The 26,721-nt window shown below is 57.3% G+C and overlaps 5 protein-coding genes across 13 annotated transcripts; 1 reads left to right on the top strand and 4 right to left on the bottom strand.

Annotated features, from left to right (window-relative positions):
* Positions 1-152: 152 nt before the first annotated feature.
* RASSF1 (Ras association domain family member 1) lies at positions 153-9,067 on the bottom strand. Of its 3 annotated transcripts, none has more exons than XM_033133027.1 (6): positions 8,663-9,067; positions 6,658-6,764; positions 2,716-2,820; positions 2,217-2,514; positions 1,985-2,100; positions 184-1,122 (listed from the first exon to the last, which is right to left on the bottom strand). In XM_033133027.1, the coding sequence occupies exons 1-6, from the start codon at positions 8,910-8,912 to the stop codon at positions 976-978; spliced, it is 1,023 nt and encodes a 340-aa protein (XP_032988918.1). In that variant the 5' UTR covers positions 8,913-9,067; the 3' UTR covers positions 184-975. The 3 variants fall into 3 exon arrangements, with proteins under 3 accessions (XP_032988919.1, XP_032988918.1, XP_032988920.1); XM_033133029.1 differs by lacking the exon at positions 8,663-9,067 and adding an exon at positions 7,703-7,805; XM_033133028.1 differs by lacking the exons at positions 6,658-6,764; positions 8,663-9,067 and adding an exon at positions 5,932-6,216 and having other exon boundaries at positions 153-1,122.
* Positions 9,068-9,268: 201 nt separating this feature from the next.
* On the bottom strand, positions 9,269-13,453 carry ZMYND10 (zinc finger MYND-type containing 10). The gene is made up of 12 exons (XM_033133018.1): positions 13,179-13,453; positions 12,808-12,916; positions 11,803-11,919; positions 11,625-11,678; positions 11,367-11,504; positions 11,204-11,292; positions 11,011-11,111; positions 10,499-10,671; positions 10,133-10,258; positions 9,929-10,050; positions 9,688-9,813; positions 9,269-9,596 (listed from the first exon to the last, which is right to left on the bottom strand). The coding sequence occupies exons 1-12, from the start codon at positions 13,268-13,270 to the stop codon at positions 9,521-9,523; spliced, it is 1,323 nt and encodes a 440-aa protein (XP_032988909.1). The 5' UTR covers positions 13,271-13,453; the 3' UTR covers positions 9,269-9,520.
* A 932-nt stretch (positions 13,454-14,385) lies between these two features.
* Positions 14,386-17,661, bottom strand: NPRL2 (NPR2 like, GATOR1 complex subunit). 5 transcript variants are annotated; one of them, XM_033133021.1, is made up of 11 exons: positions 17,486-17,661; positions 16,858-16,949; positions 16,597-16,765; positions 16,342-16,450; positions 15,837-15,973; positions 15,648-15,745; positions 15,499-15,535; positions 15,287-15,380; positions 15,094-15,211; positions 14,685-14,827; positions 14,386-14,598 (listed from the first exon to the last, which is right to left on the bottom strand). In XM_033133021.1, exons 1-11 carry the CDS (start codon positions 17,585-17,587, stop codon positions 14,531-14,533), a joined length of 1,167 nt encoding a protein of 388 aa, XP_032988912.1. In that variant the 5' UTR covers positions 17,588-17,661; the 3' UTR covers positions 14,386-14,530. The 5 variants fall into 5 exon arrangements, with proteins under 5 accessions (XP_032988912.1, XP_032988913.1, XP_032988911.1 ...); XM_033133022.1 differs by having other exon boundaries at positions 15,084-15,211; positions 15,287-15,409; positions 15,495-15,535; positions 17,486-17,623; XM_033133020.1 differs by having other exon boundaries at positions 15,287-15,409; positions 15,495-15,535; positions 17,486-17,623.
* Positions 17,662-17,749: 88 nt separating this feature from the next.
* Positions 17,750-20,904, top strand: LOC117037217 (cytochrome b561 domain-containing protein 2). Of its 3 annotated transcripts, none has more exons than XM_033133031.1 (4): positions 17,750-17,881; positions 18,305-18,456; positions 18,842-18,879; positions 19,564-20,904. In XM_033133031.1, exons 2-4 carry the CDS (start codon positions 18,330-18,332, stop codon positions 20,065-20,067), a joined length of 669 nt encoding a protein of 222 aa, XP_032988922.1. In that variant the 5' UTR covers positions 17,750-17,881; positions 18,305-18,329; the 3' UTR covers positions 20,068-20,904. The 3 variants fall into 3 exon arrangements, with proteins under 3 accessions (XP_032988922.1, XP_032988923.1, XP_032988921.1); XM_033133032.1 differs by lacking the exon at positions 17,750-17,881 and adding an exon at positions 17,888-18,097; XM_033133030.1 differs by lacking the exon at positions 17,750-17,881 and adding an exon at positions 17,888-18,126.
* A 136-nt stretch (positions 20,905-21,040) lies between these two features.
* TMEM115 (transmembrane protein 115) lies at positions 21,041-25,608 on the bottom strand. The gene is made up of 2 exons (XM_033133026.1): positions 24,268-25,608; positions 21,041-21,804 (listed from the first exon to the last, which is right to left on the bottom strand). The coding sequence occupies exons 1-2, from the start codon at positions 25,116-25,118 to the stop codon at positions 21,600-21,602; spliced, it is 1,056 nt and encodes a 351-aa protein (XP_032988917.1). The 5' UTR covers positions 25,119-25,608; the 3' UTR covers positions 21,041-21,599.
* Positions 25,609-26,721: the final 1,113 nt, after the last annotated feature.

The raw sequence follows: 26,721 nt of genomic DNA, 5'->3' as shown, positions 1-26,721 counted from the left end.
GCCCCAGGGTGCTGACTGATGACTGAGTACATGTCTGTACCCCACATCCTTCACAAACTGGTCTCACGGTGACCTTGAAAAGGTGCTGTGAGCCTGTTCATCACCCTTGGCAGCTACTGGCATAAGGCACAACTGGGGCTTAGGGCCCATAATAAAACAGTCCAACAGCGGGAGCTTCTTACGTCTTTATTCAGCCAAATTTTCTCAGGCCCAGGTCCTGATGATGATTGTCACCCCCACCCCCTTCCCCACAGGAGGCATTCAGCTGAGACCACAAAATGTTACATACATTCACACGCATCATCAAAAATACCCAAAGTAAAGACCTTGGCTTTGACTGGCAAACAAGGCACGGACCTGGGCCAATGCCGACACTCACACAGACCCTGGCCCAGGGACATCCTCCTTGAAGAAGGCACTGAGGCACTGTTGCTATACCTTGAGATAGCATTGGCTGACCCCAGGGTGTGTGTGGAGTCAGAGGGCATCATAGAGGGAAACCTAGACACTTCTTTGATGCCTGCCTTATCTTGAACACCCATCCTTGGCTCTGATTAGGCTGTCCTGAGACCCCATCGAAGACCTAAAACATACAACCTTTCCCCAAAGAGGAGGACCCTCATCGCTGTAAACACGACCCTGGTGGTAGGGTCTCCAAGATTCTTGTATCTGAGACACCAATTAAGGAAACTTCTGTCTGCTCTTCCCTTGCTGCAAGCCTAGAGCAGCTTCCCAGGGCAACCCTGGCCCACCATGACCCACAACATGAAGGGCAAAAGGGGACAGAGCCATGCTCTGCTACACCCACCGGTGGACACAGGGAACCAGTTCCTTCACTGTTTTCTGGGCTCATTCCCCCAGCAAGAGAGGGCTTCCACGCACACTCACTCCTCAGGCCACATGGCCCTGTCACACTCACACAGCATGCCCTTGGTGCTGCCTACTCTCCCCCTTCCACCTAGGGGTAACAAGAGGTCATCCTAAGGGGCAGGCGTGCAGGGCCTCCTGGATCTTCTGGCGGCAGTAAGAGTACTTCTTCAGGATCTGGCGGAGGTGTTCCTCTTCCTCCCGCTGCAGGATGCGCAGGAAGTTGTGTAGCTCAGGCATGCTGAAGGCATCCCACTGCAGGGGAGAGGGGTGACACTAGCTGCAGCAGGCATAGTTAAGCTAGCAGGCCCTCCTCAGAGAAGACCAGAGCATCGTCACACAGCTAGGATGGGGCTTTCTAATGTCAGGTTCTTGCCTGACTGGTCTGTGCTAGGATTCCCACCAAGTCTCTATGGAAGATGGGTCCTACAAAGTAGGGCAGTTGTCTCGTGGACAGGCAACCAAACCAGATGTTCCCAGTTACCCGTGGACAGGTCATGCCTATACTTTGAGTCTAATCCCACTCCACAGACCCAATACCTTTGAGCCAGAAAACTTCCAGTTGAAAAGTCCTAATGCCTGAAGGGGACCCTCCATGACATCCTGGGTCCACTTGTGTAGCTTTTTTTTGTTTTTTTTTTTAAACTTTTATTTATTTAAGTGTGTTTTTCCAGCACCCATCAGTTCCCAGTCAAGTAGTTATTTCCATTTAGTTGTGGAGGGCGCAGCTCACAGTGGCCCATGTGGGGATCAAACCAGCAACCTTGGTAAGAGCACCGCACTCTAACCAGATGAGCTAACTGGCCGCCTCACTTGTGTAGCTTTGATTTAAACTGGGATCACCATACCATCAGATGGACTCCTGCATCTCCTAAGAACTTTCCACAACAGGAAAGTTGCAGAGCACTAAGATACTTCCTGGCTTCTTGGAAGAGGCCCTAGACCTTGACACGAGTGGCTAAGAAACCTTCACATTAGCCACAAGACTCACACAGTCCTGCAGAGGCTTCGCAGGGCTTGTCCTCCAGCCCTATTCGTCCTCCGAGACTTACTGTAGCTGCAACCCACCAGCCCTGCCCAGTGACAACCAAGAAACAAAGGAGGGCTGTGTACTCACATTCACTTCCCCAGAGTCATTCTCCTTCAGGACAAAGCTTAGGGTCTTCTCACTGGGCCCTGCAAGGAGCCGCAGCCGCAGGGGTTGCTCATCATCTGACAGCTTCCGGAGGTACACTGCAGGCCGGGAGGGGAAAGGAAGTGTATGATTAGTCAGGCCCAGCCCCTTCATACACAGCTGCATGCATATATACCCTCACACACGGTGGGGTGGGGTGGGGTGGGAAGCCCACCTTGGCCATGACGCTCAGCTCGCTCAAAGAGCGCAAACTTGCGGGGGTCATCCACCACCAAGAACTTGCGCAGCAAAGCCTCGATGACCTCTCGTGCCCGCGTGCGTGACAACACATGGAGGTGCTTGACCGCATCCTTGGGCAGGTAGAAGGAGGTGCGGCGCCTCACAGCTGTGCCCCGCCCTGGGCCCCGCCGGGCATCCTGCAGGGTGGGTGGCTTCTTGCTGGAGGGTACTGAGACAGGGCGCACCAACTTCAGTTGAACCTTAATGAAGCCTGTGTAGGAGCCGTCCTTGTTCTAAAGAGAAACCAAACCATGACAAGGTTCCTGGTGAGAGGGAACAGATTTGGGTACCGCCGGTCCACTTGGGGCTAGGCTGGGTGTGAATAAATCACTGCTTGGGCCCCCCAAGAATACCTCAGCTGTGACCCTCTGGACATCAGGCACACAACTGGGGTTCCTGCCTCTCCCCACCCCCTGCCTGGGCTGTCAACTCACCAAGCTCATGAAGAGGTTGCTGTTGACCTGGCCATTGTACTCCTTGATCTTCTGCTCAGTCTCAGCCTGAGAAAGGTCAGGGGTCTCCCACTCCACAGCTTCGTCCTGAAAGATGGGCCAGCATGGATACAGGGCCCGTAAGGAACCCATCCCGCTGCCATGCATGTCACGGGCAGAGAGGTGAGCCGTTGGTGGGCCACGCTGAAAACAGCCTCTGGGGCAGCCTTTGGAAACTGACAAGAAAGCTCGAGGCCTGATGAGGAAAACTCATCACTGCTCCTAGATCTGCATGCTACAGATAGAGGACGCAAAGGCAGAATCATTTGGCTTCTCTCAGCCCCCTGGCGGGGCCTCCTCCAGGTGAGGCCCTAAGAATACCTTAAAACCAAGGCAAAAGAAGGCACAAGATCAGGGGCCAGGAAAAGATGGCGGATGCTGAGGAAGGACTCTTGTTTACAGTAAAACTACCTCTCAACTGCACAGCCTGATGCCAGCACTTTAGTTAGGTGGGGTCAGGGTGTTGTCCTGGAGAAGGCAGCCCACTTTGCCACTCTACCCTGGCAAAGGGCCACAACCCACTACAGGGTGAGAGGTATGAAGATTGGTATACACCAGCGGCCCAGCCACCCGTGGGCAGGAGGGGAAGGGCAATCTCTACCACATTAACACCCCTGGGTGGAGGACTTGGCGCCAGCCATGCATGTCTCAGACATAGTGAGGAAACCACTGTGCCATGTCATTTGATCTTGACCCGAGCTGCACAAAATGTAGCATCAGGCCAGGTACCAATCCGCCTGAGATGCACAAGCAGCCTCCTGGTAGAGCCTGTCCCACAAGCCAAGCAGGTAGCTTCTGCACGTCCTCCCTGCCGTCTGGATGTTCAATGCAAAGATGTTAGCTCCACCACTCTCCCCCTTCCAGGAAATGGATTCGTTAGAAGGGTGGAGTATGGACCAGGGCAGCCAGGGCTCTGAATTAACGTTTTTCTACCAAACTCCTTTGGTCCCATTGCATCAGCCTTACTTCCTGTTGACGTCAAACAGGCCTTAGCTGGAATGGGAGTGTCACAGACACAGCTGAGGTCACTGTGGACCAATGTCTTGTCCCAGGGAATTCCCATCAGAAGGTTTCCAGTAGAACTACCTTGTGCCAAGCTCTGAGCCCAGGACAGCCAAGTTTTTCCCTGACTGCTGCTCAGAAGCCCCCTACGCTTAAACCACCTGATGGGGAACAAATAGGGAAGACAGAGGAGGGCGTAGGGTGGAGTCCACAGCCAGCAAATACGTGTTGCTGACGACTAAGGCAGACGCACCACAGGAAAAAGGTATTGGGGGAGGGGTGGGAAGTGAAGCCTATTTGCTTTCCCAAGTTTCCAAAGGTCTCCTGGATGGAGAGCATTGCGAAGTGAAAACTAGCAGAAACCTTGTTGGGGACAGTGGGAAACCCCAGAAGACTATTAAGTTCAAATGGTGTGGGCTCTGGACAATGGAGTTTCTGGGGGGTGAAATGAGTGCTGGAGGCTGGGAATAAAGGGTAGAAAGAACTGTTTGTTCAGGCTCAAGGAAGGAGAGGGCTTGGGACAGGAAGGAGTACCCCAATGAGAAGGAGTGCCAGGAGGGGAGGAATGCTAGGGACAGGAAGCACGCTGAACAGACTCTAGTGCCAGGCCAAGAAGGAAAAGCATTCTGTTTCCAGAACAGGGTGGGCACAGGAACGGCGCTAACTTATTCCCCTTCCATGTAATGGTTCTGGGCTCCAGCCTGGGAATGAGAAAACTTGTTTCTTCCTCTTCCCTTCCCGGATAGTCCAGGGGCCCTGGGCTGGGATGCAGTGACCTCGGTTCCTGCCCCTTTCCTTTTCCAGGTCAACCTCCCTCCCTTGGTATCTTTACTCAGGAAACAAGGAACTGGAGGCACTGCACTGTCCTGCCAGGGTTCTAGAAGAGGAGGAGTTTCTTTTTCTGTTTCCAAAGCTGCCCACTGGAAGAGGATTCCAACAGCCATCCCAGAGGGATGCATAGCAGGACCGTGGAATTTCCTGTCTCCTGCACCATAGCAACTCACTCTCCACTCTGCCACTGCCCACAGTAACTGATGGTTCCATTTTATATACAACTCGGGATACCCCAGCCTCCTTTTTAATTGGTTAGTGTCTTGTGGTCTTCTCACTTTTCCACAGTGGAAAATGGCTCAGGCTTGAGTGGCACAGAGACAGATCTCAGGGATCCACTCAAACCTTGCACCCAAACTGTGGGCTGAGCTTTTGAGGTATAAAATTTTCATCTAAAGAAACATCCACAACTCCCTTTCCTTGGCTCCTGTAAGGAATTCTGCCCCACTGCTGCTAGATCTACTGACCATCTCTCTTTCCTGTTGTTCTGGCCAGGGTACTCCCCTGAAGTGTACAAGTTCCAGAGGTTACTATCTGAGCCTGGTCGTCACACTCACGGTGTAGAGTACAGAGCTCTCTGACAGTGGAGACACCCAGGACCCTCAGGGAGGCATAGCTGCTCCAGCACCAAGCATTACAGTCCTGGATTGGTAACCCGTATCTCTCTCGACCCCCGTCTCAGGTATTGTACAATGTAGCCTTCCCGACCTCTTGTGGAGAAAGTGCTCCTGGATGCGTACAAGCCTCCTTCCTATCCATTCCCAAATCCCCCTTCTCCACACCCCCTCCAGAGTAGGCATCCGAATCTTCCACACTCGAGCAGCTGGTAACAGGCCAGGACCGGCAAGAAGCCGGGACTCAGCTAGCTCCAACCAGGAGTCCCTATGGAGGAGCGCGGATCTTCCTTCTCCTCTCTTCTAAAATCACTTCTCAATTCCCGGCGAGGACTCCTCCCCCTGCACTTCCTCCTCAGTCTCTCAGAGCGGGTGCGAGCGCCCCAACGCGGAAATCGAGGTGCTAGTCCAGATTGCGCAGTTGGCTTTAGTTATAGGTGGATGATGCCGGCCCCTGGTCTACCCCAAGCCTCGTAGCTGCCTCCCCCCGGTTCAACCCGTCTGTACCAGACAGAGCAAGGCCTCGGCACGCAGGACCGACGTCCTGAGAGAGCCCGACACATGGTTCCGCGGATTCGCTGGGGGCTGGCCCGTGATCCACGCTGAAGGGAGCGCGGGGCTGCCCACAAACTCTCCACATGGAAACTTACCGGGCAGGGGCGGGGTCCCAGCGACTGCCCCTGGCCCGCCGCCCACAAGCCCCGGCCCGCACCTGGTCGCGGCGCGGCCGGCGTACCAACGAGGTACGCGCCGTGAAGTACTGCTCGAGCTCCGAGTCCGAGTCTTCTTGGCTGCAGTAGCCACTGCTTGTTGTGCTGCTCCAGGTCATCTCGAAAGACGGCGTCCCCGCGTCCGCCTCGCCCATCGCCGCGCCCGCCCGCCAACTTCCAGAGCCCGGTGCGCCGGTAGCCTACCACCACCGCCCCAGGCGCGCGTGCGCGGGCGCGTTTCTCCGTGTGCGCGTGCGCTGGGGCCAGTGCCCGCACCACGACCGTTAGCACGGAAACATAGCCCGCAGAGTCTAGCTCTGGTCTCATTGGAGGAGGAACTTCGAGGGGCGGGGCCACACGCGCATCGCCTCCGGGAATGATCTCAGCGCCCAGGCAGCTCAACTCAGCTCCACCCGCAGGCCCCACCTCCCCAAGGGACCACGTCGGAGCGTGTGCGCATGTGCACCAGCGTGGCTGCAGGACCGGATGCGGAAAGGTGCGGAAGTTGCGCGGGCGCAGAGCCTGGGCGATTGTGGCAGTCCGCACGAAGGCGGCACCCTCGGCACCCCTTCGAGCCCGCGCGCGCAGAGTTAGCCACTCTCCGCCGCGGGAAAATCTGCTGTCAGAACGCCCATTGCGCGTAACGCCGGGAGGGCCAAAGCATTGCAATGCGGCCCGCTAGTCTACGCGTCCCTGTCTCGCCCGTTCGCCGTCGGCCCCGCACTTACCACGTTCGTGTCCCGCTCCAGCGCCGGTTCCCAGCCCAGGTCCCGGGGCCCGCAGCAGTCCAGGCAGACGAGCGCGCGGCAACGGTAGTGGCAGGTGAACTTGCAATCTGTAGAGAGGCCTGGCCGTGAGACGGAGGAGCGCCAGCCTGGCGATGCGTCCCGGGGACGGAAGAGAAGCCCCGGGGTGAAGGCCATTGACCACCGGGCTCTGCATGACCGGCCATTTCAGGCCCCGTTACCGCCCACTGCCACACAGATTCTAGTGTTGGTCCCCGGCGTCCGGAAACGGGCAGGAAGGCATCGGGCTGTTAGGGAATCCAGGCCTGCTCTAGCGCCTAGCGCAGAACGTCCCCCTTCCACATTGTCAGCCCCCTCCCAGTGCCCTTGAAGGGGAAAATAGTTTTAATCCACGGCCCCCTCCAGTCATCTGTCTCAACTCCCCTCACACTAAAGCTTATCAACACTGATCTACATGCACTGTAATTTTTTGCCTTCACTCTTCTCTACCTATTCCAGTAGGGCTTGCCCCTCCCTCCAGGAAACTGTCCTGGTCTCGGTCCCTCAGCAACAGGCTCAAAGCCGATTCCGGTGGTCCCTTCTCTATCCTCACCTCAAAATCTGATGCTGCTCCCCTTGGTTCTCATGGACCCCCATGACCCCGATTTTCCCTCCTACTTCCCTGCAGCTCCTCTTGGTTCTGTCTCAATTCCCAGATCTAATGGCAGGCAGTGTCACAGAGGCTCAGTCTTGATCGCTTCTCTGCTCTGTGTACACTCACCCAGGATCCAAGGCTTCCATCAGTGGCCTCCCTCTCAGATCAACTCCTATGTGTCAGTACCTTCACTTCGATGTCTAATAGACATTTCAGTTCAACATGGCCAAAATTGAACTCACTTTTTTTCCACTTCTCCTTACCCTCACCAGAGTTCCTTGTCTCAGCAAAAGTTGCTACTATTCTCCCAGTTGTTTGAGGCAAACAAAACAACAAAAACCCAAAGCCAAATTTGTCCTTTATTCCTCCCCCGTTTCTGCCTCTGACACATACCCAAATTGTCCTGTTTTTCATCTCCATGGCCACTTTATTCCTGCTGGCGAACACTGCAGTGTCCCAGCCCTTATTCATGCCTTGTATTCTGCCACATCTCCGGTGTCCCCCAGCTGAATTCAGGACAGAGTCCTGTACTGGATGAGAGGGTCTCCATGCACACACAGACAGGCCTGGGACACCTTCCCTAAGTTCTTAAATGGGCCAGAGCAGTGATTCTCAACCCAGGCTGCACATTAGAAAGATGTTTTTAAAAATCCCTGATAAACTCCCAGTGATTGATTAAACAGGTCTGAGGTAGGGGCCAGGCATAGGGATTTGGAGGGCTGTACAAGCATCCCAAATGATTTTAGTTCGCAGATAGCCAGTGGGAGAGCAACTTCTGCTTGCTGTTGATTACCAGGAGGGCAGAAGGGCTGCTGGTGTGTGGGTGTCTGGGTCTCACGTTTTAGCACCTAATTGACAGGGTCTGTGATACATAATTGCTATCATCAAAATTCCTGCTTGCAGGGGGCCCGCCCAAGGTTCTAACTTTTCCCAAGCCCCCTCCCATAGGTGCGAAAATTCCCTTCACCCCAGGGATTCTGGAAGGGGACATTGGTGAGTGAACCTTTGGGAAGAGTCAGTCCTGGGAATATGGACTCAGAGACTGGTAGGCACAAAGCCTTTCTCAAGAAGGGCCAAGGCATTTTAAAGGTAAGAAACTTGAAATCAGCACCTTATTATTTACAGACAACTGCCTCTACCCAACTGTGCCCCAGACACGGGGGGCGCAGCAAGGATATAAAACATGTGCCTACACTCTCTTCCAAAATGGGGCAAAGGTAACGGACCTGGTCCTCAGGGACTGTCCCCACCGACCCTCCCCCACCCACACACACACACAACTTGAACTGCAGCGACGGTGCTGCCCCTTGACCACCCATTTCGCTCTCGCCAGCGCGTGGGGCCGCTACTCACGCGCGCACTGCAGGCCCTTGCGCACGACGCCCCAGATGAAGTCGCCGCAGAGGTCGCACCACGTGTGCGTGGTGGGCCCCGCAGGCTGGAAGCGGTGACCTCGGCCCGGGACCGGCTGCCTTGCCGGATTGCGCGCTGTGCCAGGCGCGATGCGCAGCGCGTTGGCACGCTCCAGCCGGGTGCGACCCGGGCGGGCGCGCCCCACCGGTGCCAGTTCCCGCAGTTCAATGAGCTCAGGATCAGCGGACATGGCCCGGTCGGCCCAGGCTCCGGCCGGCTCTGGGCGCGAACGAGCGCGGGGCCGGTAGGACCGCGGGGCGGGCCCCGATGCGGCGCCGCCCCTGAGATCCAGGCAGAGCGGTGGGCGAGAGCCGAGGAGAGCAGCTCAGTAGAAACCGGGGTGCCCAGACTGTGTCGGCCCGCAGGCAGAGTGGGGCCGCGGTGGACTCTCGCGGTGTCCCCGCCCTCCTTTCCTTCCCTCCCTTCATCCCACGAGCAACTCTCCTCCCCCTAACGACGACGACCGCAAAGGGCCACGCGGAGACAGGCGTGTTTCTGGAAGCCAGCTTTACTGTGCAAGAGGAAGAGGGTCCCCACATCCGGCCCCCGCCCTTGTCCCTCCTCCCCCCAGGCCTCCTGCCCCAGCTGAGGCAGCGCCCTAAGCCTACCCGCTGGGTGCGGCAGGAAGCGGGGAGCGCTTTGCTGGGGAAGATGGGGCAGCAGCTCCAGCCCGCCTGCTGGGCTCACCACCTGGGAAATTGGGGCTCTTGCAGAAGCCAGGCGGAAATGCTGAGGTTCAGGGGCACATTCTAGCTGGGGTGTATGGAATGGGTGGCCCGCTCTCAGGAGCTGCAGTCTTCACTTTGCTCTGTCACCTTGGGCTGCCAGGACACAAGCCTTTCCATGCTTCGCCCAGTGCTTGACTTGGCACTCCCTGCAGGCAAGTGGGCCTGTGAGGATGCAGCGCTTGTGGAGGGTGTGGAAGTGTGGCTTAGGGACCCGCTAAGGTCCCAGGATACCCTCACCTGCAGCAATACCACTCATTCTGGCACCGTGAACAGCGCTTCGAGGCCTCCGCACTGCAGTAGGCACAGCGGGGCCGCTCTGGAGCCACTGCCTCTAGCACATCCAGCCTGTAGGTCTCAGCCCACCTGGGAAAAGGGTCAGGGAGGGCTGGCTGGGCCTCATGGGTGGGGGCACAGGAGCATCCCTGCCTACGTCCATGCCTTCTGCATCCCTCCCAGCACTCAGCTCAGCAGGCCTCACCTTCGGGCTTGCAGCCGCAGGTCCTGCTCTGAGGGGCTGAACATCTGCTGCAGTTGGTGCTTGGCAATAGCCTGCCACTTACCTCTGTTTTCCTGCTGTAGGCGCTCCCAAATTCCTGGGATCTGGGGGAAGGAAGGAGAGCATGGCAGGGAGGAGCTGGCAAAGTGGGCAGTGGTCCTGAGCAAATAACTGCCTAGTACCTACCTGCTCTAACACCAGATCCTTCTTAGGGGGCTGGGGTTCAGCCAGGGCCAGCTGGGCCAGGAAACCCTGTAGGTCTGCCAGGTTGGGCAGCTGGTCCAGCAGTGTGTCTGTGAGGAAGGCCCGAAGCTGAAAGGGTGTCAAGGAGAAGCCAGTGTGAAGTGGTGCTGACCAGAGGGTCAAAGGACAGAGAAGGCCTAGGCTGGGCTGAGGGTTCCTGCAGGGCCCACGTCCCACTGGCTGCTGTGTTACCTGAGGCCCAACGTCTGGAAACAGGACTGGGGCTGAGGGAGGTGGGCAAAGATAAGCAGCAGTGATGGGCTGAGACAGTGCTAGGACTGTGGGGACAGTATGGGAGGAGGTCCCCACCTTGAGTAGCTGTCCCTTGACAAAGCTCGTGATGCAGTAGCGGGCTCGGGCCTCAGGGCTCAGCAGCAGGTTGTACAGGGCAATCCACACCTGCCCGTCCAATTTGCTCAGCTTTTGCTGTTCTGAGGGGGCCACTGTCTGCCAACGGCCACCCTCAAATTGCTGCAGCTTGCCTGGGGGGGAGAGGAACCAGCATATTGGGTGCAGGCGTTGCAGGCTCCTTGAGAGAGTGGCTGCGTGGGTTGGGGAACAGACCATTGCCTGGCACAGGTCTTGACCAGATTGTGATGCTGCTTGCTCCAGAGCATGGTGAAGCCTCAGTAGTGGACACATGGGCCTCGCCTGCTGCAGAGCCCAGGTCGAGGCCCACTCTGGGTGAGGCATCCTGGTATCCTCTGTGGGCTAGGGGGCAGAGTTTGTCTGCCTGTGTTCAAACTGCCAACTCCCATCAATCCTGGAGGCTGTCCTGGAAGCAGTGAGCTGGGGCTTAGGCAGGGGGAGGAGGCTCTTACCTCCTTCCCGCCGGCTCCAGGGACTGTGCTCCAGCAGTTCCACCAGGAGGCAGGGCAGGTTGTGGGTGCTGAGCATGTGGCTCAGGGTGCTCAGAGAAAGGCTAGGGGCGAGGGTAGAGAGAGGTGAGCAGAGGCGACAGGCCCAGGCTCCCAGCCCTGCACTGCAGACCCTAGGCCGGGCAGGCCAGCACACCTGTCCACGCAATCTGTGATGTAGCGCAGCACGGAGAGCGCCTTCAGTGTGATCTCAAATTCCATCAGCTCTGCCTGCTTCTGCAGCTCCTGGGGAGCACATGTGCTCGTGGCTGGGGGAGCCTGGGTCTAGCCCTTGACAACCCCAGGGAACCTCAGCCCACCTGCATGGGGGTGCTGTACTGGGACTCCTCCCTCTCAGGGGGGCCTCCATGGCCACTCCGGGCCACCAACAGAGTCAGTTTGCGGTGGCAGTAGTCCACCAGGTCCAAGACCGTGTCCTCTGCCGACTCACACACCTCCTGGGGGTAAGCGGAGGGGAAATATTCTGTCTCTGAAGCCCCCTCCCCACAGATACACCCCTCTTGCCGCCAGGCCCTGGCCTGGGGAGTAGCCAGTGGTGGGCAGGACTGGCGGCTCACCTTGTGGAAGAACACTGTCTCCAGGAGGTTGATGATGGAGGCCTCATGGTGTACCTGGCAGATAAAAAGGAGAACAGGGTCCGAGGATGCTGATGGAGGGACAGGGGCTACCACTCCCCTCTCTAGTCCAGGGCTCTCTGAAGGGGTGAGCGGGGTATGAAGCAGGAGTCCAGCTCACCACCATGTATATGGGAAAAGTGTTCTGGGGCTCGAAGTCTTCCAGCCTGCACAGCACAGGGAACACCTTCTGCTTCCACATCTCCACTGCGATGAGCTCCTCCACCAGCGTTGGGATCTTTGGGGCGGGGTGAAGGACAGGGATGAGGTGGGCCTGCCTTGGCCTGGCAACCCTCCCATTCCTGGCTCAGCCCATCCCAGCTCTCCTCAAACTCCCCGGTGCCCCTAGACTCTCCTACGCTCCAGGAGTACCTTCTCAACTTCTCTCCTGCACCTTGACCTTCATTTCCCGTTGCCCCCGACATCTCTGTGGGGGCATCTCCTGTGCTCCCTGTGACTGGCCCTTGCCGTCTCTCCATGCTGCCTTGCTCCGCCTGTACATGTGCCTTTGTCCGCTCCTACCCCATCCAGGTAGCCCCCAGCCCTCCTGCTCATGCCCTCCCTTTTGTCCCTGTCCTCTGGCCTGCCAATGTTCTGGTGTGCCTTGGCCTGGCTCTTACCCAGGGCCCTATTCCTACCTCCTACCCGACCTCCCAGTAGGGGGCTCCACCTTTTCCTTGCAGGGGAACTCTTCTGTCAAGTGATATCTCAGGTCATCTCCTGATGCCACCTCCAGGCTCATGTTCCAACCGAGCCAATCCCTGGTTTCTAACTCCCTCTGTCTCATATTGGGAAGGCTGCCTCCTTCCATGCCAAAGTTCCACCCGCACTTCAGTGGGGGCCCCCTCCAGCCTGACAGTCCTTTCAGGAATGTCTTTAGAACTTGGTCCCTTCCCCTGCAGCCTACGCTATTCTAGGGTCCATGAGTATCTCCCTCGTCAGCCATGCTCTGCACCCGGCCTGGCTCGCCAGGGGTGCAAAATCTAATGTGTAACACACTCTTCCTCCTTCTTTGGGGAGGACAGGTGTACCAGCTAGAGGGAAGAGCAGGCACCCAGGGTATTCCTGAGGGGTAGAGTGGTAGGGTGGGGGGAAGGCAGGAACCCTGCCAGTGACCCCAGCCTACCTTCCTATGTGTGACCAGCAGCTCCTGGATGGGCTCACCCTGGCTGGCGGTGGCATCAAGGATGGCCTGCATGTTCAGCTTCTCCAGGTTCTCATGCTGCTGGTTCCACCTGCCCCAGAGGATGTGTGTGCATACATTTAGGTGCACATGTGTACAGTATTGAATGGGGTGAGGGCTGGGTTCCATTGAAGCTTAACCTGGTCCTGAGACCCCAGAGGTGGCTCAGTGCCGTATACATCAATTTCAGATAGCTTTACCTCCTCACCTGCGGGCCCCTCCACACTGGGCAACCCCTGCCCCCACTGTCAGGACTCCCCCCACTCAAGGACTGACTGCCTGACTCCGCTCGACCCTCGATCCAGCTGCCTCACCCTCCGGAGCCTATCTCGCGCAGCGGGAACCTGCGCAGTCCCCGCACCACCACATCAGCCTCTCCCGGCAGCAGCAGCTCCAGGTCACCCATGTCAGGGCCGGGGACAGAGAGCGGAAAGGCGGGGTTCGGCTGACTCCGGGCAGCGGCCGGCGCTGAGGTGGGGGTGCCGACACACTCGAGGACAACGGTGTTGCGCGGGGCGAAAGTCTGGGACCCGAGAGTTGCAGAGCGGTTGCGGCGCGTGGGTACTCGCCGCCTTGGCAACGGCTACCTCGGCGCTTGCGCAATATGGCTTGGGTCCGCCCCTGGCCGCCGCCGGCGCCGGGTCGGCACTACCGGGTTCGCCCCGGGAGGGTAGCAACTCTTCCGACTCCTGGAGCTTTCTCCCTCACAACCAGCTGCGGCTCGCCGGTCTCCCGAGTGCTAGACTCCTGGGGCCCAGGCGCTCTCTTCGGACGGAGGCCACGCCGCCCCGCCCTCCACCAGCTCTTCCAGCAGCCGTTCCTCCCCGGCCCACACCATTGCTCCTCCGCGGGGCTTCCTCGCTCCAGAGCCGCCTGTTGTTTGGACCCCCGAAATACTGCGCACGGCCCACAACTTCTCTCGATCCTAGTCTAGGCTGCCATCGCCTCGCATGAGGTCACTGCTGAGTCCTTTTACTAGACCCACTTCCACTCCTGAGCAGCGAAGTATCTTTTAAAGGTGTACGTTGAGACATTATCCCTTCACATGAGGGTGGCTCTATGGCTGCCTCTCTGCCCCTCAAAATTCTACGTCCAAAGCAGCCTGCCACCAGCTCTGCAGTATCGGCTCTTGCTCCTTCTCCTATCTCTGAACTTTGTTTCTTGCCCCTCTCCCCTTTGCTTCTAATGTTTCTGCCCCACGGGCCTCCCTTGGGTTCCTCAGACATCCCAAAGTGGGTTTTGCTTCAGGGCTTCAGCATCTGTTCCCTATGCCTGGAATACTCTTCCTTCTTCAGGGCTATTTAAGTCACCTCGGCGAGGCCTTCCTTGCCCATCTAATCTAGAGCAACCCTAGCTCCCACCCCAATTCTCTTCATCACAGCTTCCAGATTCAGATTTTAATTGTCCATTGCCAGCCCTGCCCACCAGATGGTCATGATTTGACCAGGGTGCCAGGACCATGGCTATTCCATTCATTGCGGGTTCTCTGGTGGCTGGCTCAGAGGTGGTACTCAATAAAGGTAGGCTGAAATAGATGACTTTATTTACAGAAGTGAGGGTCAACCTTGAGATAGAATGGCCTAGTGTGTGGTCTAGCCCTCACGCACCGGGCAGTGCTTAGTGGGAGAGTAGACGCAGCCGTGTCTGGGGCCAGCCCCCACTAGCTTCACTTCCAGCAGATGATGACGTTGGGGTCGTTTTCCAGCCGTTCATCCAGCTCACGGTAGCTCATGCCTAGGTGGGATGGTGGAGGTGAGCTCAACACCCTTGGCTCGGCCACCCTGCCTTGACCCCAGCTCAACTATCGTGTCCGCCTCTACCTGTCTTGCAGCAGATCTCATCATAGCTATGGCAGCCTGTGTAAAGGCGGGCAGGGTGGCTCCGCTCCTCCCGAGATACCCGCACAGGGTACTTCTGTAGTCTCCGGATGAGGTTCTCCATGAGCCCAAACTGGATCAGCTTCCTGGGGGGCAGGTCGAGGGAGAGACAGGTGACGCCCTGGCCAGGCCTCCTCCCAGCCAGACCAACCCTTTCCTGCAATCTCCCCTCCAGTTTTATCTCGGTGACCAGACTGGCCTCCAAAGCCATCACCTCCAGGAAGCCTGCCTGGACTAGCAGTGACACATGATTCTGCTCACTGGAAATCTCCTGCTTCCTCTCTAACCCAGGACTCCGGAGAGACAGGGGAGTATATCTGCCCTCAGGCAAACCCCTCGCACCCCTTCTGACCGTTCATCAACGCGCTGCAGCTGCTGGGGGTGGCGGCCAATGAGGTCTCTCACAGTAGTGCCAGGACTCAGGCTGCAGTACAGCTGGAACACATCCCGGAGACTGGCCCTCTTGTGCCCTGTGGGCACCAGGGGTCAGCTCTTCAGGTGGCCCTGCCCTCCCTGAGATGGCCTCCCCCAGAGCCCACCACTACCTTGTTTGGTCACGTAGGATAGACATGCTTCCTGCAGGGACTTGTCATCTACCAGGTCCTGGACTTTGGGTGTCGGGCAGTACACATTGGAGTACTGGAGGGCAGCAGGAGAGGCACAGGGGCCTAAGTGAGGGCTTGGAGGTCTGAATAGCTCCAGTCTGGCCCAGCCATGTGATCCAGTCTCCACATAATCACACCCCAGACTCACCTACCTGGAGGATGGACACGAGTGTCACAACGCCGTAGTACCTGGGGGAGATAGTTGTGCTCAGCCATGTCTTCCCAGACCCCCATACTCAGGGCCCTTGGGCTCCTCCCTGGCTGGCGACCCTGTCCTGGGTTTCACTGTCGCCCCACTCACAGCAGGTTCTGGATGGCAATGCGCACCAGGTTCAGCTCCACGTCTGCCTCAGCTGAGATCTTCTGGACGTGGCGGAAACCATCAATGTAGGGCAAGATCTGGGCAGGACAGGGCAGGGTCAGGAGGGGTGGGGTGAGGCCAGGGCTGTTGCCAGCCCCAGGTGATGATACCCAGGGAGGGCTAGCACACCTGTTGTGTGGTGAGGTCCCACTGTGCGTTGAAGAAATCCTCCTTGTCCTTGGTAAAGACAGGCACATCATACTCCTGGGCCACAGGAGGGTCAGGCCGCTGCTCAATGACCTTCAAGTGGATGGTGTTGGACTCATCTGCAGGGGGCCCACTCATATTCTCAGTGCCTTTTCTTCCAAGAGACCCTCAATTTCCATCCAGTCCTCCCAGCAACCCCTGAGGCAGGCAGCTAGATGTGGGTAGGTCCAATCTTCCCCTTTATGGAGTGAGAGACTGAGGTCCAGTGAGGGGAAGAAGAAACATGCCCAAAGAGCAGAGCTGGGTCGCTCTGCTGGCCTCTCCCGCCCCATCCCTATCATACACTGGACACCATCAGCTCAGCTCATGGGTATTTCCTGGACACAAATTTGTTCATGAGTCTTGTCCTTGGCTGGGCTCACCTTCCCCTGTCACTTTCCCATCCCTCCTCAATCCCTCCACTGTCCTTGCAGAGACTGGGCCATACCGATGGGCAGAGTGCACCGGCCTGACGCATTTAGCTCCTCCAGCAAGATGGTCATGATGGGTACCAACTTCTGCTTGCTCTCCTCCGTGGACACGAAGCTGCTCTCTAGCTGGATGGAGCATGGACAGCATGGTGGGCCCCCCTCCAGGACTGGCATTCTGCCCTGGCAGATTCCTGGGTCTGGAGGGCTTTGGAGACATGTGACCCCCTTCCCCAACGGCCTGCCCATCTACCCAAGCCCATCGCATTGCAGACCTCCAGTGTGGTCAGATAGCCAGCCAGCTTTTTGACGATGGGCTCGAGGGCACAGGTTTTGGCCTGGGCGTCACACACGAAGCCCAGGTTGAAGAGCAGGGCATTGCGGCTGTATTTCTTGTGCTCAATGCACACAGGGCAGCCGATCAATTTCTTCTCCATGGCTGTGCTGGATAGGAAGATAGGTGGGAACGGGGTCAGGCTCCTGTCAGCCCTAAGCCTGTGCACTCCTCCCAGGAACTCCCCCAGCTAGGGCCTCACACAGTGATGAGCTTGTTCTGCAGCTCTGGCTTGGTGATGATGTACACCTGGACCGTGTCAAACAGCTCCCGAGAGATGAAGTCCTCAGGGACCTGGGGAGGGGGTGGCGAGAGGCTTCTTAGTGCACCTTGGGACTAAGCTCAGGAAACAGGAAAAGCCCCAAGCCTAAGCCTTCTTCTCCAGCATTTCACCTCTCTCCCATCCACCCAGGCCTACCATTCCTTTGTGTTTCCAAACACACGCTACGTTCTCACTTGCTTCCTGGCTTTTGCATATGCTGTTCCCTCTACCTGGTACACTCTCTCCTCCCACATTTACATTCCTATGCATCCAGGGATAGTAGTGGATCACCCACTCCCACTTCTCGTGGGACCTGGCACCTCGCCTGGGTTCCCACAGTCCGATATCCCACAATCATCGCCTATGTGATGTTTGCCCCGCCACATTGGGAGCCTGGGACTTCGGTCTGAGTACCCTCACGATTCACGATTCTCCGCGAATGAAGGAGTGGCAGGCCTGCGTGCAGCGCGGGGGTAGGGATCCACTACTTCCAGGCAAGCGGGCTGAGCTCCGGAGAGCTTCCCTATCCCCCCCCCCCCCCCCGCAGCCCCGAGAGCCCAGATGACACCTGATATGTGATCTTGGGTCCCAGCGTGGGATGGAACTCGCTGAAGAATATGCATTCGATGCGGCAGCCGCTGCCCATGGCGCTAGCAGGACCCGGGGCCATAGCTCCTGGTGCCCCTACCCCTGGGAACACCTTTCAGAAAGAGCTCGGAGGCCTCGGCCGCCAGTCGAGCACGCCTGCGCAATCACACACCCATGAAGCCGTCTGCTGAACAGCGCCTGCGCAGCGCGACTCAGCGGTGTGGCTGCGAAGGGGGCTCGTCCCAGGAAGTCCCGGGTGGGTAGACTGCACACCCGGAAGTGAAGCGGTTCCGCGACGGAGCGGCTGCGCGCATTGCAGGGCCGCGAGTATCCCGCTTTCTCAGGAGGAAACCACTGTGTCGGGTCGGCGCTGCGGGTGAGGCAGGCGAATCCCTAGCGTGTAGGGGCAGCATGCCAGCGGCACGTGAGAAGGCTGCGCGCGAAGGGATTCAGGCTGCGATCTGGTCGCAGCTGGAAACTACCGTTCCCGAAGTGCTTCCTGCCCTCCCAGCGGGCGCTGCCGCCCGGCGACGGCGTGGTGCACGCTGGGATTTGTAGTCTATTACACAGTTTTGCGCATCCTACCTGGAAGGTGGGCCAGTGATCAGTGCCAGTTCAGATGTAGGTACACGCTGACAGGCCTCCGGTCCTCGACCATTCCTGGTGCCTGTCTTGGTACTGTCCCTTCCTACCTTAACTTCTTGGAAGAGAGTGGCATTCCTGCCCTGCAACCCTTGCTCCAGTGAGAGGAGTGGACTGCGGGCATCTGAGACCCTTGCTCACTCTACTATGCTTTCAGGCTGCAGCCACCGGCCTGGTTGACCATGGCCCTTTCTGTGGAGACCGAGTCGCATATCTACCGAGCTCTGCGCACTGCTTCTGGGGCTGCCGCCCACCTTGTGGCCCTGGGTTTCACCGTCTTTGTGGCTGTGCTTGCCAGGCCTGGCTCCAGTAAGTATAATTCATAGTTAACTTCTGGGAAGGAAAGTGCCACTTTTCACTTTTCCTGGGGAGTAGGGGCAATAGGAAGTCGTGGTGGGCCTGACTGTGGGAAAGGCCTGGCTGGCTGAGGGGCATGCTATGCTGGAGGGATAAGGGGGGTGGAGTGGATGAATGTAGGGGCTCTGCCAGCTTGGCCAACCCCCAAAGTACTGGTGTCCCTTTCCTTGTTTTGATGCTCCACTTGGCTGCCTCTTATAAAGTGCGACGGGAGGGGTCTCGCATTTTGGCAACGCTTTTCTGGGCAATGGACTGCTCATGTCCTCCGGCCTGTAGGGATCGGTACGGCTGGGCTCTCTCTGTCTCCGCCTCACAAGGCCTCCTTTTCTCATTCCAGGTCTGTTCTCCTGGCATCCCGTGCTTATGTCTCTGGCTGTAAGTAGTGGGCCTGGCCAGCTCTCAGGGGTGGGAGGGAGCATAAGTATGGCTGGTGGCCCTGGCGGCCTCTGAATCCTTCTGGTCACTTAAGATCTGTTTGGAGGGATGGGATGGGGCATTGGAGGAGTTGAATGCTTCAATTCCTGCCCATGGTACATATCCCAGACTGGAACCTGAGTATTCACACCCAGGGCAAATGGGTAGGGTTTGTTAAGCACAAAATGGGGCTTCACCTACCTCTAGGCAGGAAGCATAGAAAATGCACTTGGGTGTACCTGTGTCCCTTTTTACCTTAACTTATAGTGATGCCTCTAATTTTCCCTGACACAGTGCACCCGCTTGTCCAGCTCTGCCAAGAAACTGTATCCAACCCCGTTTGGGGAAACAAAACTTATGAATCATTTAAAAGTGCCACATCTCAAACCTTGGGTTTACTGGGTAACAGCAGAGATGACATTTCAGAACAGCACCTAGGAAGAAACACAGAGGGGTACCTCTTGCTGGTTACTTGGGACGGATGTGCTGTCCCAGATGGAGTTCTCCACTCCTGCCCCACCAAATGGGTACTTTGGTCAGTGGGGAGAGAATGGAGGGAAATCTGCCCCGATTGACAGGTGTCTAAATCCCTCTTCCCTTTGGCTGGGCAGCACTCTCACTAGTTTGCCATCCCTGTCTCCCCAGTTCTCTTTCCTGATGACTGAAGCACTGCTGGTGTTCTCTCCGGAGAGTTCGCTGCTGCGCTCCCTCTCGCGGAAAGGCCGAGCACGCTGCCACTGGGTACTGCAGCTGCTGGCTCTGCTGTGCGCGCTGCTGGGCCTGGGGCTTGTCGTCCTCCACAAGGAACAGCTTGGCAAAGCCCACCTGGCCACGTGGCATGGACGCGCAGGGCTGCTAGCTGTGTTGTGGGCGGGGCTGCAGTGCTCAGGTGGGGTTGGGCTGCTCTACCCCAAACTGCTGCCCCGATGGCCCCTGGCGAAGCTCAAGCTATACCATGCCACTTCTGGGCTAGTGGGCTACCTTCTGGGTAGTGCCAGCCTCTTGTTGGGCATGTGCTCACTCTGGTTCACTGCCACAGTCACTGGTGGGGTCTGGTACCTGGCTGTGCTCTGCCCTGTCATTACCAGCTTGGTCATCATGAACCAGGTAAGCAACGCCTACCTTTACCGCAAAAGGATTCAGCCATGAGCTCTTCTCAGCCTAGAAGCCTGGATTTGTCCTTCAGAGTAGGAGCAGGGGCTGGGAACTCCTGGACTCTCTCAGCTGACTAGGTCGCAGGGACCCTCAGGCACTGGGGCGCTCACGTGTAGGAGTCCTGTGTGTGACATTTGTGCTTGCTCTTCGCACTGGAATGCCTTCTCTTTCCCTCTCTACCATCCCAGAGGAGCTTATGGATCATGTGGCTTGGTGAAGTTGGGGTGGCAAGGCTGCCTCCCCAGCAACTTGACTCATCCTTGTACTGGTATGTCCAGAAATTATTGGAGAAAAAAAGTGAAATAAATAAAATGAATGAAAAGACTGGATGGGGGGAGTAGCCCAAAGTTGGGGATAGTTCTCGTTAGTGCCGTTAGCATGAAAAAAATGGGCTGCTGGGCAAGATGGGGGCCCGTCCCTGACTGCTCGCTGAGGGGCTGAAGCTCTACCTGCACACAAGTCTCCATGGCTGTTGAGTGCCTCATGCCACCCAGGCCCCAAGGCTGTGGCTGTGAATGGCACATCTGTGTGTCCTTTTGGTCTCCCAGCTGCCCACTGGGCTGGAGTCTCCAGCTGTGGTGGTTAGATCTGGACAATGACAGGATGGGAGCTGGCGATGGGCTGTCTCTATAGGTGTCAAGCACTGAGTACTCTCTTGGAGGTGAGTCATGGATGAGAACCATTCCTTATGATGGAGAGGTCTTCAATCGTTAGATTCCCTGGGCAGGGCCTCCCTGCCTGGGGATAGGAGGGAGAGAGAAAATGAGTAAGGGTGTGAGGTGACAGCTCTGGGAAGATTGCTTGACAGTGAGCATGTGTGGTGGGGGGAGGTAGAGTGCGGGCAGTGGGCTTCTTATCCAGCTGGAGCTGCCATGGGGACTGAGTCCTTTGAACCTAAAGTCCTGTCTCACTTTGCAGTTGAGCACGATGAGGGGACTGCACAAGGTGGTCTGACAGAGCCCAGGAATCATATCTCAAAGAACTGCTTTATTGATACTGCACGGCTGGGCTCGGCTGCCCACTCAAGTGGTCCTGTAGAAAATATCTGGGAGCTGTGGCTGCTCAGCCATGGCCACAGCAGAGGGAACCAGAAATCTTGACATGAACGTAGTCCTTCTGGGGATGGGCGGGGATGTGCAGTCCTGCACTGGCTGGACCCCCAGAACATTTTTGGCAAATCCTTGCCTTGGCTCAGGGCTCTCGGCAACCAGTATCAGGCGTGAGGGTTGGCCCAGGCACTGTGGCACCAGTGTCTGCAGCCACTTGCTTGGGCTGCTGGCTGAGGTACAGGCTTACCCCAGATGGCCTGGGCTGCCTGATGCTTCGAGGCCCCATGCCTGACTTAGTGGTTGTCCGGAGTTGGAACCTGGTAGCAAGAGTCCTGGGTAGTGTTGGCGAGAAAGAGCAGGAGGCTGTGGAAAGCCCCAGCAGGCCATCTTCCCTCTCCTCAGAGTAGTGCCCTGGAGTAGCTGAGGGGGTCGAGGGGAACTTGGGAGAGGAGGTGCTACACTCACGGTGGTCTGGGGTTACAGCTTCGGGGAAGCTGCCTCGAAAGTGATCAGGCTGGATTCTGGGGCAGCCCCCTTCCCTGGGAGTATGGGGGCCTTGTCTGAGGGCAGGGGGCTGTCCACTTTGGCCCCGGCCTCCTCTTCATCGTCGTCCATGGTTGGCCAGACGGACTGGTCCTCCACTCTCTTCAGTCGCTCATTGAGGGCCTTTAGGGCCAGTTGCCTGGGGCCAGAGGAAAGATGAGAGGTCATTCTGGGTTTGGACTCTTCTCCCATGAAGCTGACTCCCCTTACCACTCAGATTCCTCTCTCAAAATCATTCAGAATCCTGTGTGTTCCCCTTCCCCATGCAGGGCTCAGGGCTCCTAGGGATTGGATCAGGACCCACTCTGCCATCAGAACGAGGATCCAAAGGCTGTAAAACCTTCTCTCCACAGGTGGGGCACCTCCAGGCTGAGAAAGCCAGCTGGGTGTCTGCCCCACTGCCCACAGGCCAGCCCCAGGAAGGGTTCTAAGGGTGGTGCATACAGGTTGGCAGAGCTGGTACCCCTGGGTAGATGGGTAGAAGTGCAAATCCCTGGACATAACGAGTTTGCCTGGGCACTGGCATCACTGGAGAGGGTGATTACTTCTCTGCCCTCATCAGAGGTGTTATGAACCTCCTGACGGGTCTGTGGGGGAAGGGTGGGACTCAAGCACCTGACTTGGCTCTTAGCCTGGGAAGCAGGGCCAACTTGGGTCAGCTCACCGCTCTGAACCAATTCTAATATTCTTCCCAGAAGAAGCCCCAAAGTCACTAGTTTCTGTGTTAGAGTAGGGACACACCGAGTCCTTGCAGGAAGAGAGGAAGGACAAACAGCACAGGCCAGAGCACAGGTTTTGGGCAGATCTTTGGAGACCCCACTCTGGGTGGAGGTGGGAAAGTTCACTAGAAGGTACATACGTGCACCCGGTACACAGGGCCTGACAGTGGACCCCTGATGCCTCACCTCTGTGCCACCAGCATGGGGGACAGCCTGTCTCGCCTTCCAAGTTCCAGCAGAGAACCAAAATCTTTACCATGCCAGGGAACAAGGCAGGAGAAGCAATAATGACGGGCACAGAAAGCCCCAGCAGACTTCCCCTCTGTCCTCCAGCCTGGCACATGGCAAGTTGGCACAGACAGGACAGTCTTGCTCTGCTGCTACCCACGCCCCCACCCTGGAGACTGCCTTGTCAGTTCTGTCAAAGGCCTGCCAATGGAGAGAGGCAGTGGCTTCCTCACAGGGTCAAAGACAGGAAACCCTGTGTCCCACTAGTAGCCCTTTAGGTCTGAGAGTAGCCAGATGTCAAAGCAGCCAGATGTTAAAGTGGTTGGAGGAGTAACCCTCATCCCCAAGTAAGCTCACCACCGCAAGGCTATGCGGAGAACCCATCTCCTGATACCCCCGACCTGCCGCCACCTGTTCATTTTCTTGAGCCTGAGCAGAGGTATTCTGAATGTCCAGCGGACCCTAGCAATCCAAGATCTCTCAGTGGAGGATGGGCTGCCACTGTGGCTTGGTCCCCCCGAACAGCTCTGAGGACAGCTCAGTTTCTACCAGGCCCAGGCCTCCTGGCTCCATCTCCGCTGCGTAAGGTTAAGACAGACCTCGATCTTGAGGATTCATCAGCCACAGAAACACAAACTGCAGGGCCCACAATTATGCCCTGTAGCACCTGCCACCTTGGACCTCACTGATCTGTGGACTCTGTGGTTCCCCTGCTGGAAACTCCTTTAAGAAAGGGATGCGTCCCACACTCAACTCCACAGCCCCAGTGGATAGTAAGCACAGCACTCTTCAGCTGAATTCATAAAGCTTCCGAGACCCATTTCACAGATGAGCAAAAGCAGGAGCCTTTGACAAATGCAAAGTAGGAACAGAGCCTGCTCCAGATTTCAAGTTAATTGCTTCAAAAAACACCCCCAGGAATAATGTTGGAAATGGAGTTGTGACCGCTCTAGAGAGGCCACAGACCTGGGAGAGACAAAGAGATGGATTGAAAAAGACCTGCCCTGGCTAAGGTGCAGAGTAACTCAGCTGGGCCTCCTGATGGTGCAGGTGGCTTAGTTTACACATAATGAAAAGGTTGTCTCCACTCCCTGGGGTCACGTGGCCTGTCCCCTGGGTTTGGTGACACATGCCTGCGGGAGGGCAGGATAAGTCTAATAATACTCCAAGCTTCCTCCTCAATAAGTGGCAGAGAAGCACCATATCTGAATTAAGACCCAGGAAGAGAACATGGTTTAGCAACTGGAAATTGGGGTGGCCTGGACTGCCTCTTAAGGATCCCAGGTCTCCTCTAGCACCAGCAGGTTGTTTCCGGCTCCCATGGAACCAGTGTCTAGGATTCCAAGACTGAGACAAGGCCAGGGCTCTCCATTAGGCCCTCACACAGCACCCAAGGAAACTGCATTTCTTGAGACTTGTTAAGCAGCCACAGTGGTGAGAAAGGCAACATTCCCTAATGTTGGAAAACACCTACTGGAGCCTAGACACCTACATGCTGAGTTCCTCAAGGCCACAAACAGGATCTGATCTCTTTCTGAGTCTGCCCCAATGTGACCCAATGTGCCAGCCTAGATACAGCAAGCACCTTGACAGAGAGAATGCGACTTAATAACTATTCTCCTAGCTCGACACGGTTTCAGAAGATGCCACAGTACCTTCTCCGCTCCGCGTCTTGAGGGTCTGTGCCTGGGAGGCTGATGGTGATGGAGGACGGGGCCCCCACATCATAGCGCTTCACTGTCTTCTGGCAAATCTTTACCTTCACCAGGAGGCTGTGCACCAAGTTCGCCAGCAGCCCCACCACAGGCTGCATGATCTCAGGGAAGAAGGTGGCGAATGCAAAGTGGTCGGCCATGTCCCCTCGGCCTCGGCTGTGGCGCTGGTAGAAGCGAAGGTACACCCAACTGGAGAGCAGCCCGAAGCCGTACGAGGCCAGCGCTGGGCTCTGGAGCAGCGTGGCCAGCCGCAGTAGCAGCAGCAGCCCCAGCAGCAGCATGGGCACCACGCTGATCCGCACCTGGGGCACTCGCAGGACCACACAGTCCCCCATGGTTTGCTTGAGTGCCACCAGGACACCACCGAGGAAGCCCAGGGCGCCGTGGATGCGGACTGTGAAAAGGTAGACCAAGTTGAAGGAAGCCATGTACGTGAGGAGGTAGGCGAAGGCCCCCAGCAGACCCACAGACACGTTCACCACTGAGAAGAAGATGAGCAGCTCCAAGGCCCCCCAGAGGGGCTCCAGCAGACGTCCAGCCACCACCACGGTGGCCAGGCTGATGGCCACATCCCACACGTGCTGTTCCATCAGCCCATGGGTGGCCAGGGTCCAGATCCAGAAGTTGGGAGGAAAGAGATAGCCTGGGGTGACCGCCAGGCAGCCCGTGTCCACGGCAAAGGACAGCAGGTAGAGGAAGAGTACCGCCGCGCACAGGGCCTTCACCACCACGCTGGCGCTGGCCAGGATGGCCCCCAAGTGCTGACGGGCGCCCGGGAGGGCGCGCTGCATCTTCCCAACGGGCGTCGGTCTGAGGAAAGGGTTTAGTGGGCTAGGGGCCTCCCCGGGGCCTCGTCCCAGTTCGGCCCCGACGGGAGGCCCGGGCTCGACCTAATCACTACCTATGGCCCCGGTGAAGGCTCCACTTCTGGTCGGGTCGGCTCCGGTCCCAAAGGGCCGAGCCGGTCCTGGTTGCAGGGCCGGGGCCTAGGCCCCTCGCCGGGACCTGAGGGAAGGCCCTGGGCGGTTTCGGCAGCCTGCCTGCCCGCCCTGTGGGCCCCGCGCCAGGGACTTGGGCTGGTGTTGATCTCAGGGCTGGGCCTACTCCATCCACTCCAGGGTCCTACAGTCCGCGCGAGACTGGAGCCTAGTTCTGGGCCCGAGACAAGTGTGGACAGCTACGGCTCGGCCTAGGTCTTGGCTTCGACCCTACCTCCTCCCTCTTCAAGGCGCCGACAAACAGCGGTGCTGCGCTTGCGCGCCCCGAGCGGCGGTGGGATGCCCTCTTGGCGTAGATCTTCCGGCTTCGTGGCATGCTGGGACACCGAGTCCGTGGCCGAAGCTGGAGACGAGGGAAATCAGGCTTCTGGATAGAACTACAAGTCCCAGGAGGCTGTGCGCCCCGCCGTCATCGCATGTAGTGAGAGGAGAGTGTGCTTGGGAGCTGTAGTTGTCAGGACCGTTTCCGCCGGTTCTCCGGAGGTGAGAGTGGGTGGAGAGCATCACTAATCTTGGGAAAGCGGCGGGTACCGGCGGCATCACAACTGCAGGCCACACACTTGCTGAATTCCCCTGAAAGAGTGGCTCTTTATGCTTGTACATCTGAGTGGGTGTGTCATTGTGGGCAGGTGTGTGGGTAAGAATGTGCACATGCCTTACTCAGGTTGTGTGGGATGTATGGGGCTCGACCCAGGTTGGAATTCTTGCTCTGCCATTTGGTGGCTGTGTAACATTGCCCAAGTTCCTGGACTTTGTTGAAACTCAGTTTTATGGACCGAAAAATGGAGGTGATGGCAGGACCCACCGTGAGGGTCCAAGGGGGACCGGAGTGTAAAATGCCAGTTCACCCTGGGTGCTCAGTGAGTGTGCTGCCCACGTTGCCCTTGTTACAAGTAAGTTGGAGTTGTGACTCATACTCAGATCTCCTTTCCCCAAAGGAGCGAGGCTGGGCAGCTCTCAGTGATTCACCTCCCCACCACAAACTTCACCTCCCCACCACAAACTTCTGATTGCTGAGCCGAAGGAAGAGAGGTCTCCTCACAAACTTGGAAAAGACTGGCTCTGGGTCCCCACTTCACTGCGGCGGTGGCTTCCGGCAGCTTGTGTGCTGTGCAAACTGATTTTTTGTATCTCTAGTTACTTTTTAAAAAGGTGCATATTTGACAAACTACATTTATAAAGTGCAGAATCCTTCCTTTCAGCCACTGATCTCAGTACAACTGCCAACGTGTGCTTAACCTTCCAGACTACAAAGGGTGTTGACACCTTTAATCTTTGTATGGGGTCTGGGTTCCCACTGGATGCCACCCCAGGGTAAGGTTGCCAGATTTAGCAAATCAAAATATAGGGTGCTCAAATTTGAATTTCAGATAAGCAATGAATAATTTTTTAGTAT

This window comes from Rhinolophus ferrumequinum, chromosome 17 (assembly GCF_004115265.2).
Source record: "Rhinolophus ferrumequinum isolate MPI-CBG mRhiFer1 chromosome 17, mRhiFer1_v1.p, whole genome shotgun sequence".
Classification (NCBI taxonomy): domain Eukaryota; kingdom Metazoa; phylum Chordata; class Mammalia; order Chiroptera; family Rhinolophidae; genus Rhinolophus; species Rhinolophus ferrumequinum.
Note: the sequence above shows the minus strand (reverse complement) of the source record. Positions and strands in the feature narration are given on the sequence as shown.

Bases quoted from the DNA above. Each gene is read 5' to 3' on its own strand.
- TMEM115 (XM_033133026.1), bottom strand. From the start codon at position 25,118: ATGCAGCGCGCCCTCCCGGGCGCCCGTCAGCACTTGGGGGCCATCCTG. The intron at 21,805-24,267 runs GTACTGTGGCAT...CTCTGGCCCCAG, and splicing joins CAAGACGCGGAGCGGAGAAG to GCAACTGGCCCTAAAGGCCC.
- ZMYND10 (XM_033133018.1), bottom strand. From the start codon at position 13,270: ATGGGTGACCTGGAGCTGCTGCTGCCGGGAGAGGCTGATGTGGTGGTG. The intron at 10,051-10,132 runs GTAGGTACTAGG...TCCTTCCCCCAG, and splicing joins AGGATCTGGTGTTAGAGCAG to ATCCCAGGAATTTGGGAGCG. The intron at 9,814-9,928 runs GTGAGGCCTGCT...CCCTTTTCCCAG, and splicing joins CTGCGGCTGCAAGCCCGAAG to GTGGGCTGAGACCTACAGGC.
- RASSF1 (XM_033133027.1), bottom strand. From the start codon at position 8,912: ATGTCCGCTGATCCTGAGCTCATTGAACTGCGGGAACTGGCACCGGTG. The intron at 6,765-8,662 runs GTGAGTAGCGGC...GCCTCTCTACAG, and splicing joins CAAGGGCCTGCAGTGCGCGC to ATTGCAAGTTCACCTGCCAC. The intron at 1,123-1,984 runs GTGAGTACACAG...TCTCCCCTGCAG, and splicing joins ATGACTCTGGGGAAGTGAAT to TGGGATGCCTTCAGCATGCC.
- LOC117037217 (XM_033133030.1), top strand. The intron at 18,457-18,841 runs GTAAGTATAATT...TTCTCATTCCAG, and splicing joins GCTTGCCAGGCCTGGCTCCA to GTCTGTTCTCCTGGCATCCC. The intron at 18,880-19,563 runs GTAAGTAGTGGG...CTGTCTCCCCAG, and splicing joins CCGTGCTTATGTCTCTGGCT to TTCTCTTTCCTGATGACTGA.
- NPRL2 (XM_033133020.1), bottom strand. From the start codon at position 17,587: ATGGCCCCGGGTCCTGCTAGCGCCATGGGCAGCGGCTGCCGCATCGAA. The intron at 15,746-15,836 runs GTGTGCTAGCCC...TGTCCTGCCCAG, and splicing joins GGGACCTCACCACACAACAG to ATCTTGCCCTACATTGATGG. The intron at 14,599-14,684 runs GTAGAGGCGGAC...CATCCCACCTAG, and splicing joins TGAGATCTGCTGCAAGACAG to GCATGAGCTACCGTGAGCTG.